Source organism: Beta vulgaris, chromosome 5 (genome assembly GCF_026745355.1).
Source record: "Beta vulgaris subsp. vulgaris cultivar EL10 chromosome 5, EL10.2, whole genome shotgun sequence".
Lineage (NCBI taxonomy): Eukaryota > Viridiplantae > Streptophyta > Magnoliopsida > Caryophyllales > Amaranthaceae > Beta > Beta vulgaris.
Window position 1 is genome coordinate 789,492 of NC_079206.1, and position 14,235 is coordinate 803,726.

The 14,235-nt window shown below is 35.3% G+C and overlaps 1 protein-coding gene across 4 annotated transcripts; it reads right to left on the reverse strand.

Moving 5' to 3' along the window:
• Positions 1 to 218: 218 nt before the first annotated feature.
• LOC104892041 (oxysterol-binding protein-related protein 2A) lies at positions 219 to 12,297 on the reverse strand. 4 transcript variants are annotated; one of them, XM_010677853.4, is made up of 11 exons: positions 11,506 to 12,297; positions 8,886 to 9,248; positions 7,392 to 7,488; positions 5,881 to 6,299; positions 5,016 to 5,171; positions 4,283 to 4,450; positions 4,043 to 4,183; positions 3,463 to 3,693; positions 3,244 to 3,357; positions 1,270 to 1,454; positions 219 to 856 (listed from the first exon to the last, which is right to left on the reverse strand). In XM_010677853.4, exons 1-10 carry the CDS (start codon positions 11,959 to 11,961, stop codon positions 1,275 to 1,277), a joined length of 2,325 nt encoding a protein of 774 aa, XP_010676155.2. In that variant the 5' UTR covers positions 11,962 to 12,297; the 3' UTR covers positions 219 to 856; positions 1,270 to 1,274. The 4 variants fall into 4 exon arrangements, with proteins under 4 accessions (XP_010676155.2, XP_010676156.2, XP_019104932.2 ...); XM_010677854.4 differs by lacking the exons at positions 8,886 to 9,248; positions 11,506 to 12,297 and adding an exon at positions 7,776 to 7,941; XM_019249387.3 differs by lacking the exons at positions 8,886 to 9,248; positions 11,506 to 12,297 and adding an exon at positions 7,776 to 7,936 and having other exon boundaries at positions 5,881 to 6,169.
• Positions 12,298 to 14,235: the final 1,938 nt, after the last annotated feature.

Genomic DNA, 14,235 nt, shown 5'->3' on the forward strand with positions numbered 1-14,235 from the left:
GTAATCAGCTGAATATGTTGTCACTTACGCAATTCCAATGCATCAGAATGGGGGCTTCCCCTCAATTCAGGACTCTAGAGAGCGAATCCGTGCATTTTAAAGCGATCTGCGAATTATGTGACACTTTTTCGGGTGAAAAAAGTTACCATGGAAGTAAATTTCAGCACATCAAAACATCCACCATACAAGGAATATGTTGTATATAGTAAAAATAAGAGTAAGTATAGAATTTTCTTTTGATTCTTTTGGATCAATGGAGCAACATAGGATAATGTTACAAACATAACTCTGAGACATGTTTTTGGTAATTACCATCAACGATTTTTTACTCGCTAAACTAGTTTATGCTTTAATGATAAACTTCAATGCGACCTTTCTTTTCACTACATAGATATTACATGTACAGGGTTGAAGGAGGGAAAAAAAGGGGAGTAAGAAACAAAAGGGTAATACAATAAGGTACTGGAGAACTAACTAGTTGACGCTTTGATGGAGATCAAGCATGAGCTGCAGATATTTACCACAATTTCCTACAATACATTTGTGTTTTCGCCCGAAACAAAACCCTCTACATTTATTCCTCTGTAAGATACAAATAATCATCTAATCATAACAGGAAGGACTACAAACTTTACCTTTCTAAGGCTCCACAAGAAAAATTTTGATGACCTTACTGTCATTTTCTGGTTGCTGAAACCATGAAATCACCGTGCATGGCGATCTGTAAGTCGTGGGTTGAATTGAAAATCACCCATTATCGAGAAATATGGTCGCTTTGAATGGTAGCAGTAAAATCTGTTCAGTTGCTTCAGATTTTAATACCCTATGGAATACTTCCACCGAGTGTGGACAGCTTCTGGGATTCAGGGAAATCAGACAAAAATTGAGTATCAGACTGGAAATTCTCAGAACCAAACATTAGAGCTAGCAAAAGTTAAATCGACACAAATTGGACACGAAATAAGTAGGTTAGTGTTAAGCCTTTCTGACTCATTATTCAAGAGGGGGAGGCCAATTCGAACTAACTAGGTCGATAAATGGGTCGATTTATCCACTTAACTATATAGCGAAGTCTAGCATTTTAGCACAATGTAAAGGTGAGAACTAGCACATCTTCCCTCCAAAAAAAAGAAAAGGACTAAAAAGACACCAGCATATCTACTTGAATTCATTGGAAAAAGCTGGAGAGTGGAGACAAGTTAAATTATGTAAGTCAAAACTTTGATAGAGAGGAAACAAAACAAACAAAATTGCAGAAAGGGTTTGCACCTTAGTTAACTATCTTCAGTTAAGCTGTCAGGATCTTCAATAATTTCTCCAAAAATGTTTGGGCAACCATCCCAATTTCCCTGTTCTCTAGCCTCCCAATATCCGCCTTTATAATGATAAGGTCCATCTTCACCTTCTTGCTCAAACCATTGAGGTCGCCATCCATCTTCTTGTAATTTCCTTGACTGCAATGCAAGACGATGAAATTCAGCACAATTAAACTGTCTTTTCTGAATTCTATAAAACAAATAATTGGCGATAATAGAAAACAATGACATAGATACACCTTTTATTATCCAAGTCTTTAACACTTTCTAATAACAAAACCTGATTCACAGCAAATTCCACAAACAATTGAACTATACAACCCATCATCACGACCAAAATCGAAATTACCTCAATGCCATGAAAAAGGAGTTGCTTACCCCATAATAAAAGGGATAATGTTGCCATTAGGCCCTTCTAAAATAAATTATATGATCGAGAAGAGCTTAAAGCTGAAACTTGAGAAACAGATATAAAGGTGAAGAAAAGCAAAAACTTCAAACCATACAATACAACTTCTGTTCCTTAATAATTGTTCCAGTTCGACTTTTCTCAATGTATATTTAGAGTAACAAAGATTTATAATTTATACTAATAGACAACTAGTTTTTTGGCTCATGCGGAACCTTACACGTGATGTTATTTAGCTAAAAATATATTTCCTCCGTTCTCTTTTAGTTGCAACACACCCTATTTTAGGCTGTTTCAATTTAGTTGCAACATTATCTATTTAGGATATTCTTTCTATCTCTCTCCTCGTCACATGGTTCCCCCTTTTATCTCTCTCTACCTCTCTCCTTACCTAAATTAATGTTCTTCCCCTACATTGCAACTAAAACAGAACAGCGGAAGTATAAATGGAGACATTTATTTGGAGATTGCTGTGAAAAACAGATAGAGATATTTATCTTGAGAATGCATTTTAGTGGTGATGATATGGCTTGTCGTAAAATCAACTAGAATCACTCAAACAATGAAGGTAAAAATTTAAAGCAAGAGTTAGGGAACATATACAATTTGTACCAAAAGAATAATATCAAAATGAGAAAGTAAAGCCAATCTCAAGTGCAATTCTGATGAAACTTTCCTCTATTATGCCCTGGCTATTATTCAAGTATTGGGTTTTTATACATAGAAAAAAAAAAAAAAAAATTGCTAAAAATCCACATTGTAGTAAAAGGTTACCTGAATGAAAAATTCAAATGTTAGTTTCTTACGTTCTTTTATAACGAAATTTTTTGAAGGTGTTCTTAATAGACATTCATAGAATTTGAAACAGGTAGGGGAAGGAAACCAAAAGGCGCATGAGGAAATTAATGAAATGAGGAAACTCAAAAGTTTTAAGTCTTTCGAGATTCCCCTTCCTTCGATCAATGAGAGATTATGGAAGAGAAAGAAAAGTTGAAGGAGATGGGTGGTTTTTTTAGCAGCAAATGTGAACCTCTATAGTTTCAGCGATCTTAACAAGTCACAAAATAGCCAGCAAGACAGTATGGTACTCGGCTCCTAACTGAAAATATCTCCAAAAGGCTAGTTAATGGGATGCAGATAGACCATTTAAGATGCTTGGGGATATTACAGACAAGTCATTTTACTCAATACACCATAAACTAATTCAACATACATATAGAGTCTGTTATCTTCACTTATCTACGACCAATATAGAAGGAAGACAACAATATTCAAAGTTAAAACTGGAAAAGATGTACGGAGTATAGATTTACTGTGGAAGAACAACGACTCACATAAAACCCACTGAAACAGTTTTGAAAAGGAGATCAACTCATGGTAGAAGCCAATATGGAGTTGGTCATAAAAATACACAGTAATTCTCACCAAGGGAGCAATACTATCTCAAACAGCATCAAGATAACATTACGCATACCATTCAAATAAGAAGCAAAAACCATAGTTGAGGATAATGCCTACCATTCGCTGTCTTGTCTCCAGACGTAGCTTCTCAGCATTTGCCCTATCATACTCACCATTCTCTAGATGCCGCTGGTCCGGTCTAAGTCTTGAATCTGTCGGAGGAAGCTTCTCCTAATACGTGATCAAATAGCAAGAACCATAGAGCTATCAGAAACAATTAGAGAAACAGAAGAGCAGAGAATACACAAAGAGACAGGTTAATTGCATCTCATCAACCTCAAGTCCTGGCGTCAATTCATTGAGGGTGATGGCAAATGACGTTAAGTTGTATCGAGTAAGATTAGGGGTAGGCTTGGTCCTCTTCCAAATCAAGGAAGCATCATCGGATGGATTTAAAGCTTTCCGATTGTTCTTCCCATCGCCTTTGATATAGTAGATACTATCGTCCCACCTCCCGTAGACTGTTGCATATCTGCTCCCGTTGCCATCTTCAACAAAACCATGAACCTGCAGGGAAATTCGTTATAAAGATGTGAAGTGATGTGCACTACTAAGACCAATAAACAGAACTTATATCACTTAGAAGTACAGGTTTCCACACAATACATGCAAGACAGCAATGAGAAAACAAGAGCACAGCAGAATACTTCCATATTGATAATAAAAAGGTCACTAAGTCACCTTTTGGTCCAAAATCAAGGAAAATTTTCATGAAATAGACAAGTCGGTCACTTAGCCACTTACTCGTGTTCAACTTGGGAACTCAAGTCCTACTAACATAGGAAGGTCATTTCTCCCTCTATCAAACTCTTAACAATATGTTCGGAAAAGGATGGAAGAAAAAAAGATAATTTACCTGGCGCGGATTCCTATCAAGAAAAGTCTGCCCTTTAAATTTAAGTTTGCATGAGTGCTGACGATTACCACGTATGTGCATCATCCCATGATGATCACAATAGATTTTGCCAATGATAAGGTTATGGATGCTAGTTGTAACCTGAAAACAGAATTATAGGACATAGAAGTTTATGTTAAATACATGAGAAGAAAATTAAAGCGAAGTAAATCCCAGAATCATAAAGACAAAATATCACACCTTGCTCCATTGAAATCTTTCTCCATCATCGAACTCAAGAGTCAATATTCCAACCGGGTCAAGTTGAATTGTCTGTCCCCAAAATCTCGTCTTCAAGTTACTATCTGCCCAGAACTTCCACCCTCTGCCTTCACAATGGCATGCTATGAGAGTAGGGTGGTGGCTGACCTGGGAATATAACAAATGATCAAACAATTAGGGCACCAAATAGATGAAATTCAACATTCTCAAATAGCTTCCAACATTTAGCAAATCCCTTTTCAGTAGAGGAGAAGCTAAAGTGAAGATGTAATCTTGTCTTTGCTAATGCTTTCCATCTAATACATATTATATGCAATGTTACCTAATTCGCCTTCTGAATTCGCCGATTTGCCCAAAATGGGCCAAAAATGAACCAAAACGACCATAATTCGCTTTTCTCAATTCGCAATTCGCCGGGCATTTAGAGAATTAGGTAACACTGAATTTATATGTGAAGGTATTAAAATAAAATAAAAAGTCCCATCTTTTCTGGTTAGACAAACACGCTGTTATGCCCTGCCCATCTATGCTCCATTGATAATTTATTAAAGGGCAACACAAGAAATTTGATAATGTTGCAGCTTAACACTACAGGGAAGCAAACTAAAAGGACAAGTAGTTTTACAATAAGAACTCACAAACAATGACTAGATTTTAGAAAGATCAAAGACTGTTTAGCACTCCAGCTCATATCCTCCTCGCAGGTACTAACCTTCTCAGAGAAAAAACGAATTCCTTTCTCAGGAAAATCAGCTTCATAAGTTTCCCCTAGCAATGGATTAAACGGTTTACAGAGCCGGCCCTCGGTAGATGCATAACCAGAAACAGCAAAAGCTGCAACATTCGCTATTCTCATAAGACTGTTTCCCTGTAAGAAAATAAGTTATTATGGATTATGCAAAATAATAGTGCCAATTAAGCACATTCAGCAGCACAGAGTAGTCTTACATGCATGAATCACACCCATCAAAGAACATGACAGAAAGACGACAAGCATTCAATTCACCATTTATGCTCCACTTGCACAATTTAGCTATGCTGCGCAATATAGGTTTTCACAAATGTTCTAGAGCCTAGTGTTTTACAGTGCAGCTATTACCATAAACAAAAGTTCTTGACCTTATTATATACTCTGTTCACCAAAAAAATCCAAACAACCATTACGCCTGCCTATCCAGAGTGGGTACTTGGAGGGGAAGTGAAGAGGCGACCTCATAAAGCATTTGAGAAATTCTAGCTATCACGGAATGCTTGATTTATCACAATGCAAAGGCTACACAAAATGCAATAATCTGAGATCCAAGCAAGACTTAGGCTGATGGCAATACTCAGTATTATATCATGCAAGATACAAAAGTAAACATTGGTCTTTCAGACAGAACCTCCTCACACCAACACATTTCAATTTCAACTGCATCCTGGTCTGCCTTGAGTTAGTTCTAATGAGAGAAATAAGAATAAGGCAGAGCTATATACTTTCTGTTGAAAGAGGACAGAGATTATCTATAGTACATGCCATTCCCCACTTTAGGAGCCTAAATTGATGAGTAAGACAAACTGTTATATACTTCACTTACCGCTTTACCATATTCATATGCTCGGTCCAAAAGGTAGGAGTATTCCAAGTCTTCACAGCATTTCTGAAGAGATGATATAGGTTCATTGAAGTACACGGGAAGACATACTCTTGTCAGATCTTTGCCTACATTATCTTTGATCATAGACCAGAGACTGACAGGTTTTTCCTTTTCAACTGGATCAGGAAGCTTTTTACGCCTTTCAATATGTGAATATAGAGTGTCACTTGGTGCCTCCATAGACCAAACACCTTTCAGATCACCACCTTGGCCTTTGGTGTCCATACCACTGCCAATAAGATGAGATGGAGATTCAGTAAAGTAGTCCTTTGTATCATAATAGCAAGATTCCTCTCGGTCTGATGCTTCCTCCACGTCTTGTTTCTCAGTGTCATCAGATGACGCAGTGGTACTACATTCTAAACATCCGAAAGCAAACAAATATCAAAAAGTAATAATGACAATCATAGAAGTGAAAATGATTGTAGCTTATAAGAATCTCAACATCAGATTGTGATACTCTACAATTTAAATCTGAACTCTAGCCAGCAGATTAACTTGTGAGAAACCATCTGCCCCCCACCCCCCACCCCCCACCCCCCCGTAAGAAGGTATGTTAAATCACATCACATTACCACAAATAGGGATAATTAACTCAATCCCTTTGCATCAAACTAAAAATTTAGAGGAAATTAATCCTTACACCTATACAATTTTCGAAAATTAGCGAGATAATACTTGCCACAAAACTGAAACAACTTCCTCTAACAAGAGAAAACTAATGGCTGACTAGAGTCAAGAACCATATTGGCCACACTTCTATTATGCGAGTTCACAAGTCCAAACATAACCAATCACTCTACCAACCATGTGCTGTCAAGTGTTGACTTCATACAAAGTTCCACAGAAACATCGGGGGGATGGGAAGACTATGGGGCCAAACAAGACAAATTTCCAGACAGAAAGAATCCAAGAAAATGGGCAATTTCTCAACTTTCTAGAGTTAAAAAAATCTTCCACAGGACATTTAAATTTGTAACTCATGCACAACAAACAGCCATCATCTTGACTCATGCAGCTGAACCCCATTCTTGTTATTGTACAACAAACAACCACCAAACGTCCAAAGCTTAAAGTTAAGATGATAGTTAGGTAACCAGAAACAAAATGAAATGCCAAATATTAAATCATTGCACCCATCCATATTCTATTGTCAAACATAGATATTGTTTGTAAATTCTTATCAATGTAATAAAGCAAGTGGGATAGGACATACAATCTCAAGATAGTGAAAACAATTGAGCTAGTTTTCAGGAGTATAGGGGATATCTAATCATAAGCTACACCTTAACAAGCAATCCGATACTACATTACACTAGGAAAAGCTCACAAGCTAGAATATAAATTGTTGCTATTTCATTCATTGATGTGCTTTTATAATATTTTAAAAAAAAAAAAAAAAAGAAAGAGAGAGAGAAGAGTAGATAGAAGGAGCACCGTAGCATCAATACCACTATATTTAGCACGCTCTAAGCTGGAAAATTCCTTGTTTGAAAGTTGATGATCTTTATCATTGATTCCTGGGGCATCAGCATCAGTATTTGGTCCCTACATAGTAACAGAAACATTGCTATCAAAAACACAAAAAAAGATGAACTTATGAATGATGAATATGGTATATAAGTATATTCTTGCAGACTTCATCTTTCTGCTCCAACAGTCTAGCCACACTGAAACATTTTAAAGTTTAACACAAACATAAAACATTACTACTGGAGCCTGGAGATGCTATTATATTTGCCTAGATCTAGCACAATTAAGAGGATTCTACAAATACCCAATAAAAAGCTTTAATCTTCAATTAACACTTCCAACTGAAAACAAGAATAACATACCAGTTGCCACATACAAAATTTAAACACCATGAAGAAAATTGCCAACAGGGTACAGTGCTTCAAATTGGCAGTTTCAATATAAAATTACTATCATGTATCCTTTGGAGATGAAGACTAAAGAAGCAGTCAATAACAAAAATTCAAAGAAAGGGACTAATCACTGTTCACTAAAGAAGGATGTGTAGAACAGTAAAAGAGATAGATAACAACTTTAAAGTATAAAGATGTCTCCTTTTGATGTTTGGGCTTTGGGCCTCAGACCTAGATCAGATGCATTTGGAAGGTTGTGGTTGTTCCCTCATCAATCATGATCACCTGTGTCCTCTCCTCTCCCCATATATAGTATTTGTAGGGTCTTTTTTTTTTGGTGAAATACGGATGCATTAAAATAAAAAGTTGTGGCTAAAAACCTTAGTACAAATTCGTCTAGGGGGCGGGGAATTTGTAGGGTCTTTGACGCATGAAATCGTGAAAATTCAAAGAGGCAATGTGTAATTGTAATTCTTTAGAGTGAAAAAACAGTGGTTTTTACTAGTACTATAGATACTAGAGCATCCAAAGTAGTAAGTAGTAACTACACTGATCTTTCTTTCTAAGAATTGGAGACTAATAGAAATTTACCCACTTTTCTTACAAAAAACAATGCTTTTGAAGAGTAATACTTCAATTCAGAAAGCGAAACATATAATTAAGTAAACAAGGAGTAAATTACTCATTTAGGGATAGGAAATGCACTCAACATCTCCTAAACTCCTGTTGTGGTTCGAGTCCTCATTCCCCCTCCCCTGGCTGCCCTGTTATTCCAACTGAGTACTCCCTGAATTAGGGGCTCAGTCAGGAGGCTCGCCTTACCATAATGTGCGCCCACGCACACACACACACAAAGCTTGGAATGTGGTATCTGTTCTCCATACACTATTTTCACTTATAATATATATAAGCTCATGTAAGTCCTGATAAATCACACAAGTTCAAACAAGGGCTTGTAGGTTCGGGTAAGGGCTAATAAATCAAAGAGGACTACTAATCAGTTTGTCTTATATAGATACCCGGAGCAGCAATGAACACAAATCAAAACAAAGTAGAGACAATATCAATTGTAGAAATTACCTCCAACCGCCTTAATGTGTCGAGCAAATTTGATCTCTCCTCATAAAGGACTTTTAGCTTTCCTTGTAATTCTGAAAATTCTGATAGCATAATCTCCTCACAGTCCTTTACAAGAGACTCATTGACCCCGTCTTCAGCTAAACGACGCTTTAGTCTTTCAGTTGAGAAGGGAATATTGTCAGGGGAAAGAGGAGGATTATCATGCAATGGTCTTAATAAGGAGAAGAGACTTCTTGAGGATGCCAAAGCTTCTAGCCACAATCCCCTTTCACGTTTCGTATTAGTCTTCAAATGAAGGGTCTTTGTAGCTGTAAATATGTAAAACCTCCTACCGTCAGACCTGCTCTCTCGAAATGACGTGACCTGCTTAAATTTTATATACAGTCAAATTTCTGCAATCAATTGAACAATCTCAATGACACCATTATTCCTCCAGCAAGATCCATGCATCATCTAGAGTGTTACATATAGGTTGCATTCAAATGATTTCCGCTAATGCGAAATCAATCTCACAAGAGCCATATAATAGAACAGCACCACCAGCAAGAACAACACAGCAATAATCCCATCAGAATAAAAAGCAGTAAAATAACAAAGATGGAAAAATATAATTTTCGAAATCACCCCACGTCTAGAATGTCAGATGAAACAAAATTTGCATTAGGGTTACCGGGGTTAAAGTCATGCTAAATTTTTGACTTAAACACCTCTCTAGCAATAATATGTTTTTATCTGAATTGTCAATTTAGAGAATGTAGCTAGCTTAAAACAATTATTAACAAAATATACGTAGGTTAAACGCAACACGAACAAGCAAATCAACAACAAAATCAACTGCACATCTATTCAGCTAAGAGTGGTCATTGTGATAGCCTGATAGGATAACAGTTGGGTTACATATCTTCCTCAATTTAAACAACCTTTATCAAATACTACTTTCATGCTAATGAACCCTATAAATGGCTGAAACAGAAGATTTTACCAAATACTACTTTAAATTTCATGGGGGCTGCAAATTGCAATGTGTAAAAATGTGAGTAACATAATCAGATTTATAACCAAAGAGCAGGAAGAGAAAACACCCTTAGCTTTGAGATGTTCACAGAAGCATTAACATTGATTTGAAGTTCAGTTTACACCAGAATAACAGAAAGCAAGAAATCTAATCAAAACTCTAGCTATAGCACAACATTCAAGGAACAAAAAAAAAAATTCAACAACTATTTCTAGATTCTAGTGTATCTAATTAGATCTTCTTCATTTGCATATTTTGGAATAAACTAAATATAAATAATTATAATGGTGAAATGAAACCATACTATGCAAATGGTAGAACTTATCCAATCAGAAAGCCTAAAACTCCAACTTGTTGAACCATAAATCTTCAAGCTAACACCAATAAAGACCCACATTAATACTCAAGAACATACTCAAAAACAACAAAAGCTCAAAACTTTATAATATAATTGTAAAAACAAAAAAAAGGGTGTTAGTAAAATCTACTACTAATTCTTTATACTTCATAAACACCAAAATACAGCTTTTACAGATCTGCAGGTCAAAAGAAAAAAAAGAAGCCAATTTAGCTTACAACTTTTTATTCTCAGGCAGTAGAACAACAGGAGAGAAATCTAATAATCCACGCAACTTCTACTTGAAGATTTCAACACATCATTATAATAACAATAACAAAAAATATTGATTACTTCCCATTTTTTATAATTTTTGCAGACAAATTGGAACTTACTTATCTACTAAATTTTCAAAAGTGCCATAATTTTTTAACTAGGTTGGATATATTAGGAAGCAAGAAAGGCATGCAAAAATGAAATTTATAGTACTACCAATTAAAGGCCAACATATAATTAGGCCAAACAGAACAAAAATAAAAAAAAGGAAGAAAGACCAAAACTTTTTGTTGCGGGTGATAGAGATGACTGATAGATGGCATGACCCACACTAGAAACCTAGGCTTCCACCAAACTTTTTCTAGCTTTGTTATCATAGAACCATAGGTGTACACGTTTGCTCAGGTACAACTTTGATCATAATATCTCTAATTATCGAAAAAATTGAAACATTTCGATCTTTTATAAAAATATATACATTAAAATAAATTCAATGTTTACCTATTACTATTAGTCAAAAAAATTATGATTATAATGCATAGAAAAAAATAGAGAAAGTAGTAGTATCTCACATTGGCAACTTATCATTTGCGAAATTTTTACTCATCTTTCCGTTCTAAAATAAATGAAACGCTTTTTTCTTTGCGAGAGCTTATTTCAGAACAGGAAAAAGTGTAATTTTTCCTAAAATATGTCTATAATATGGTATTATATATTTATATTTGGGAAAAGCTGATATCATTCATGTCCTAGCCACCTGCTGATGTGACCCACTCCAAATTAACACCCAGTTCAAGCTAGTAAAAAGCGAAACAAAACTCAAAACAAACAAACTAAAATAATGTTCCCAAAAAATTCTTTCTACAATTATAAAACACCCCACAAAAAATTCATAAAAAAAAAAAAACACCAGAAATCAAGAACAAAGAAAAAAAAATATATTATTATTTTCTCCATCAAAAAAAAAAAAAAAAAAAAAAAAAAGTGATTACCTTGAGATGAACGACGACGTTTTTCTTAGCATCCTTCTTCCTACCACGACTATCCAAACGAATAAGCCTAGGTGACGTCAAATCACCGATAATAGTGACGTCATCGCCGGAATTTGATGAGAGAGAATTAAGATTATGATGAGAGAGAATCTTACAATAAGAAAGTAAACCATCCCCACGTAATAAAAACCACCTAGATCTCCACCCTTTACTATAATTTGTCCATTTAAACAAAGCTCCGGCGACGCTTACGTCATCTCGCCGGAAACTTACGACATTACCCTTTATGGATCCGGGCAGTGTAGAACACCTTTTCAGGCTGCCCGCTCTAGTTAGGGCAGGTTCTGGTGGGCCTGGGTCTGGGCCTGGGCCTGGGCTACTGTCGCTGCTGCTACCACCACCACCACCACCTTCTAATGATATGCAACATAAAGGATGCATATCTTCTATCCGCATGATGGGTTTGATCGTGATATGATATGATATGATATATATGTATGTATGTGTATGAAGTTTGGTTTTAAAGAATTGACATAATGTTTGTTATGTTATAATGTTGATTTTATGAGAAACTAATAAGTAATAACCCCATGATTATGATGAATGTTGTTATGTAGGAGAGAGATGAATGTTGAGGAGAAATGGGAATTAATGTGGTTTTTGGTTATTTTTGGGGGAGTTATAGGGGATCTTATTTATGCAGCAACATAAATGTTGATGAAGTCAGTCATTTTTGGAGAGAGAGAGAGAGAAAGAGGGGGCGACGAGAAAGGGGAAGTTTTGTGGGAAAGGTATATGATTCTGAATATTATTTTGTTTTAGGGGAAAGATACTCATTTTGCATCTTGCGAAAGTCATACGATATCTACAATATCAAATAGGATTGTTGGATAAAAATAAAGCGTGAAAGCGGAAAGTTACTCAGTTTTTTGTTTTTTAGAAGTTATACAATATCTACAATATAAAATAGGAGAGTGAGATGAAAATGAAGCTTAAAAGCGGAAAGCTACTCATTTTATATGTTCTTTTGAAAGTCATACAATATTTATAATATTTTTAAAAGTCATACAATATCTATAATATAAAATAGGAGTGGTTATTTTAGAAAATATAGAACAAGATTGTTGGATAAAAATGAAGAGCAAAAGCGGAAAGTTACTCGTTTTTTCATTCTTTAGAAGTTATACAATATCTACAATATAAAATAGGAGTGTTTATTTTGGAAAATATAAAATAGGATTGTTAGATAAATATAAAGCGTAATCTAATTCAATTAGATGAATTTTTATTTGGTTACTGTATCTATGATAATTGTGAATTAGATTTGACAATATAGCATTATTTCTCATTAAATCATTTATTAATATATGTAAGTTTTATTGGTTTTACTTTACATTGTGTTTAAGATTAAACTTCTTTATTTGAGTTTTTGGGAGAGAATGCAATACTAATAGTAAGTTGTATAACAATTATCGATCAGTGATGAGATGTATTTAGGGATGCTTATCAAGCGAATTAGTCACAAGCTGACTTGTGCTTGACTCAACTCGTTAATGTATCGAGTCGAGCTATTTTTTTATCGGGTTTGAATTTCTCTAGATCGACTTGTTTCGAGTCGGGTTCGAGTTTCTTGTGAACTGATTAGTTTCTTATATTATTCGCATTTGGATGAGTCCAATTGGACCCTAACCGACCCGTAAGAAGACTAGCCTAGACTGTCATATGGCATGGCTTGAACCGGCCTGGAAGCGGACAACCAAAACAGGAACTCAAGGATTGGGCCATATAGATGTGTGAGGAAACCAGTCTGATCCTAGCCCTGGATTGGATCCTGAACCGCACTCAACGCTCAAGTGACCATTAACTGTAATCAAACCTGGACCAGCTTGCCAAACTGGTCGAAGATGCATAAACATACTACATCCTCGACCTAGTTATAAAAAACACTATTGTATGTGGACAATATCGAAAATTATTTATTGTAATTACTAGTGCGTATGCAATCAAAATTTTAGAAATCAAAACGCAATTTCATTTACAAAAAACAAATTCAACCGGTGAGTCAATCTGAACCGCTGGGTCAAATCTGAACCAGCCCATTCATACCCGAGCCATGAACAATATTGAATTGAGGACGAACAGGCTCAGGTTTTGGAAAAACCCAAACACGAATCTAAACCGAACCGGGCTGGTCAGCTAACTGGTCCAATTCAGGTTCATGTCGAGCTAAACCGGCCCTAACCATCTCGAAATGCAAGTATTCATTATTTTCTTTAAAAAGTAATATTTAATTTCTAATTTGAATAAATATCAAAATAAAAAAAATCATATATAATATCTCTTTGAAGTGCATAAAATGTACGAAGTACTAACACAATCAAGGGAGAAGATCATATGAATCTATAACATATATATAGAGACCATAAAAATAGGTGCACACAGTTCACTATAGTTATATTGCTTTAATTTCAAGCATTAGTTCATGGTAACATGTGAGGAGTGTCGAGTAAACATGAACTAAATCATACGCCATGAAATTTATAAGATTTTGTACCAAACGAGATTGCTATTATTGCCTGTGGGTGACATAAGATGCAACTAGAGTATCAGTAGTAAAAGTTTTTATTCTTACAAGGTGTATTTTCAAAATTTTAGTTTATATCCTATGAATAAAAGGGTCATCTTATTTAGTTATTCCTTTCAAAATTATTAAACAGTAACTAACCAAAA

What these genes read in the sequence shown, in the direction of transcription:
- LOC104892041 (XM_010677853.4), bottom strand. Translation starts at nt 11,961, where the DNA reads ATGCGGATAGAAGATATGCATCCTTTATGTTGCATATCATTAGAAGGT. An exon ending in ACACATTAAGGCGGTTGGAG is followed by an intron (nt 7,489 to 8,885) that starts GTAATTTCTACA and finishes GTTACTATGTAG; the next exon opens with GGACCAAATACTGATGCTGA. An exon ending in AATTGACGCCAGGACTTGAG is followed by an intron (nt 3,358 to 3,462) that starts GTTGATGAGATG and finishes ATCACGTATTAG; the next exon opens with GAGAAGCTTCCTCCGACAGA.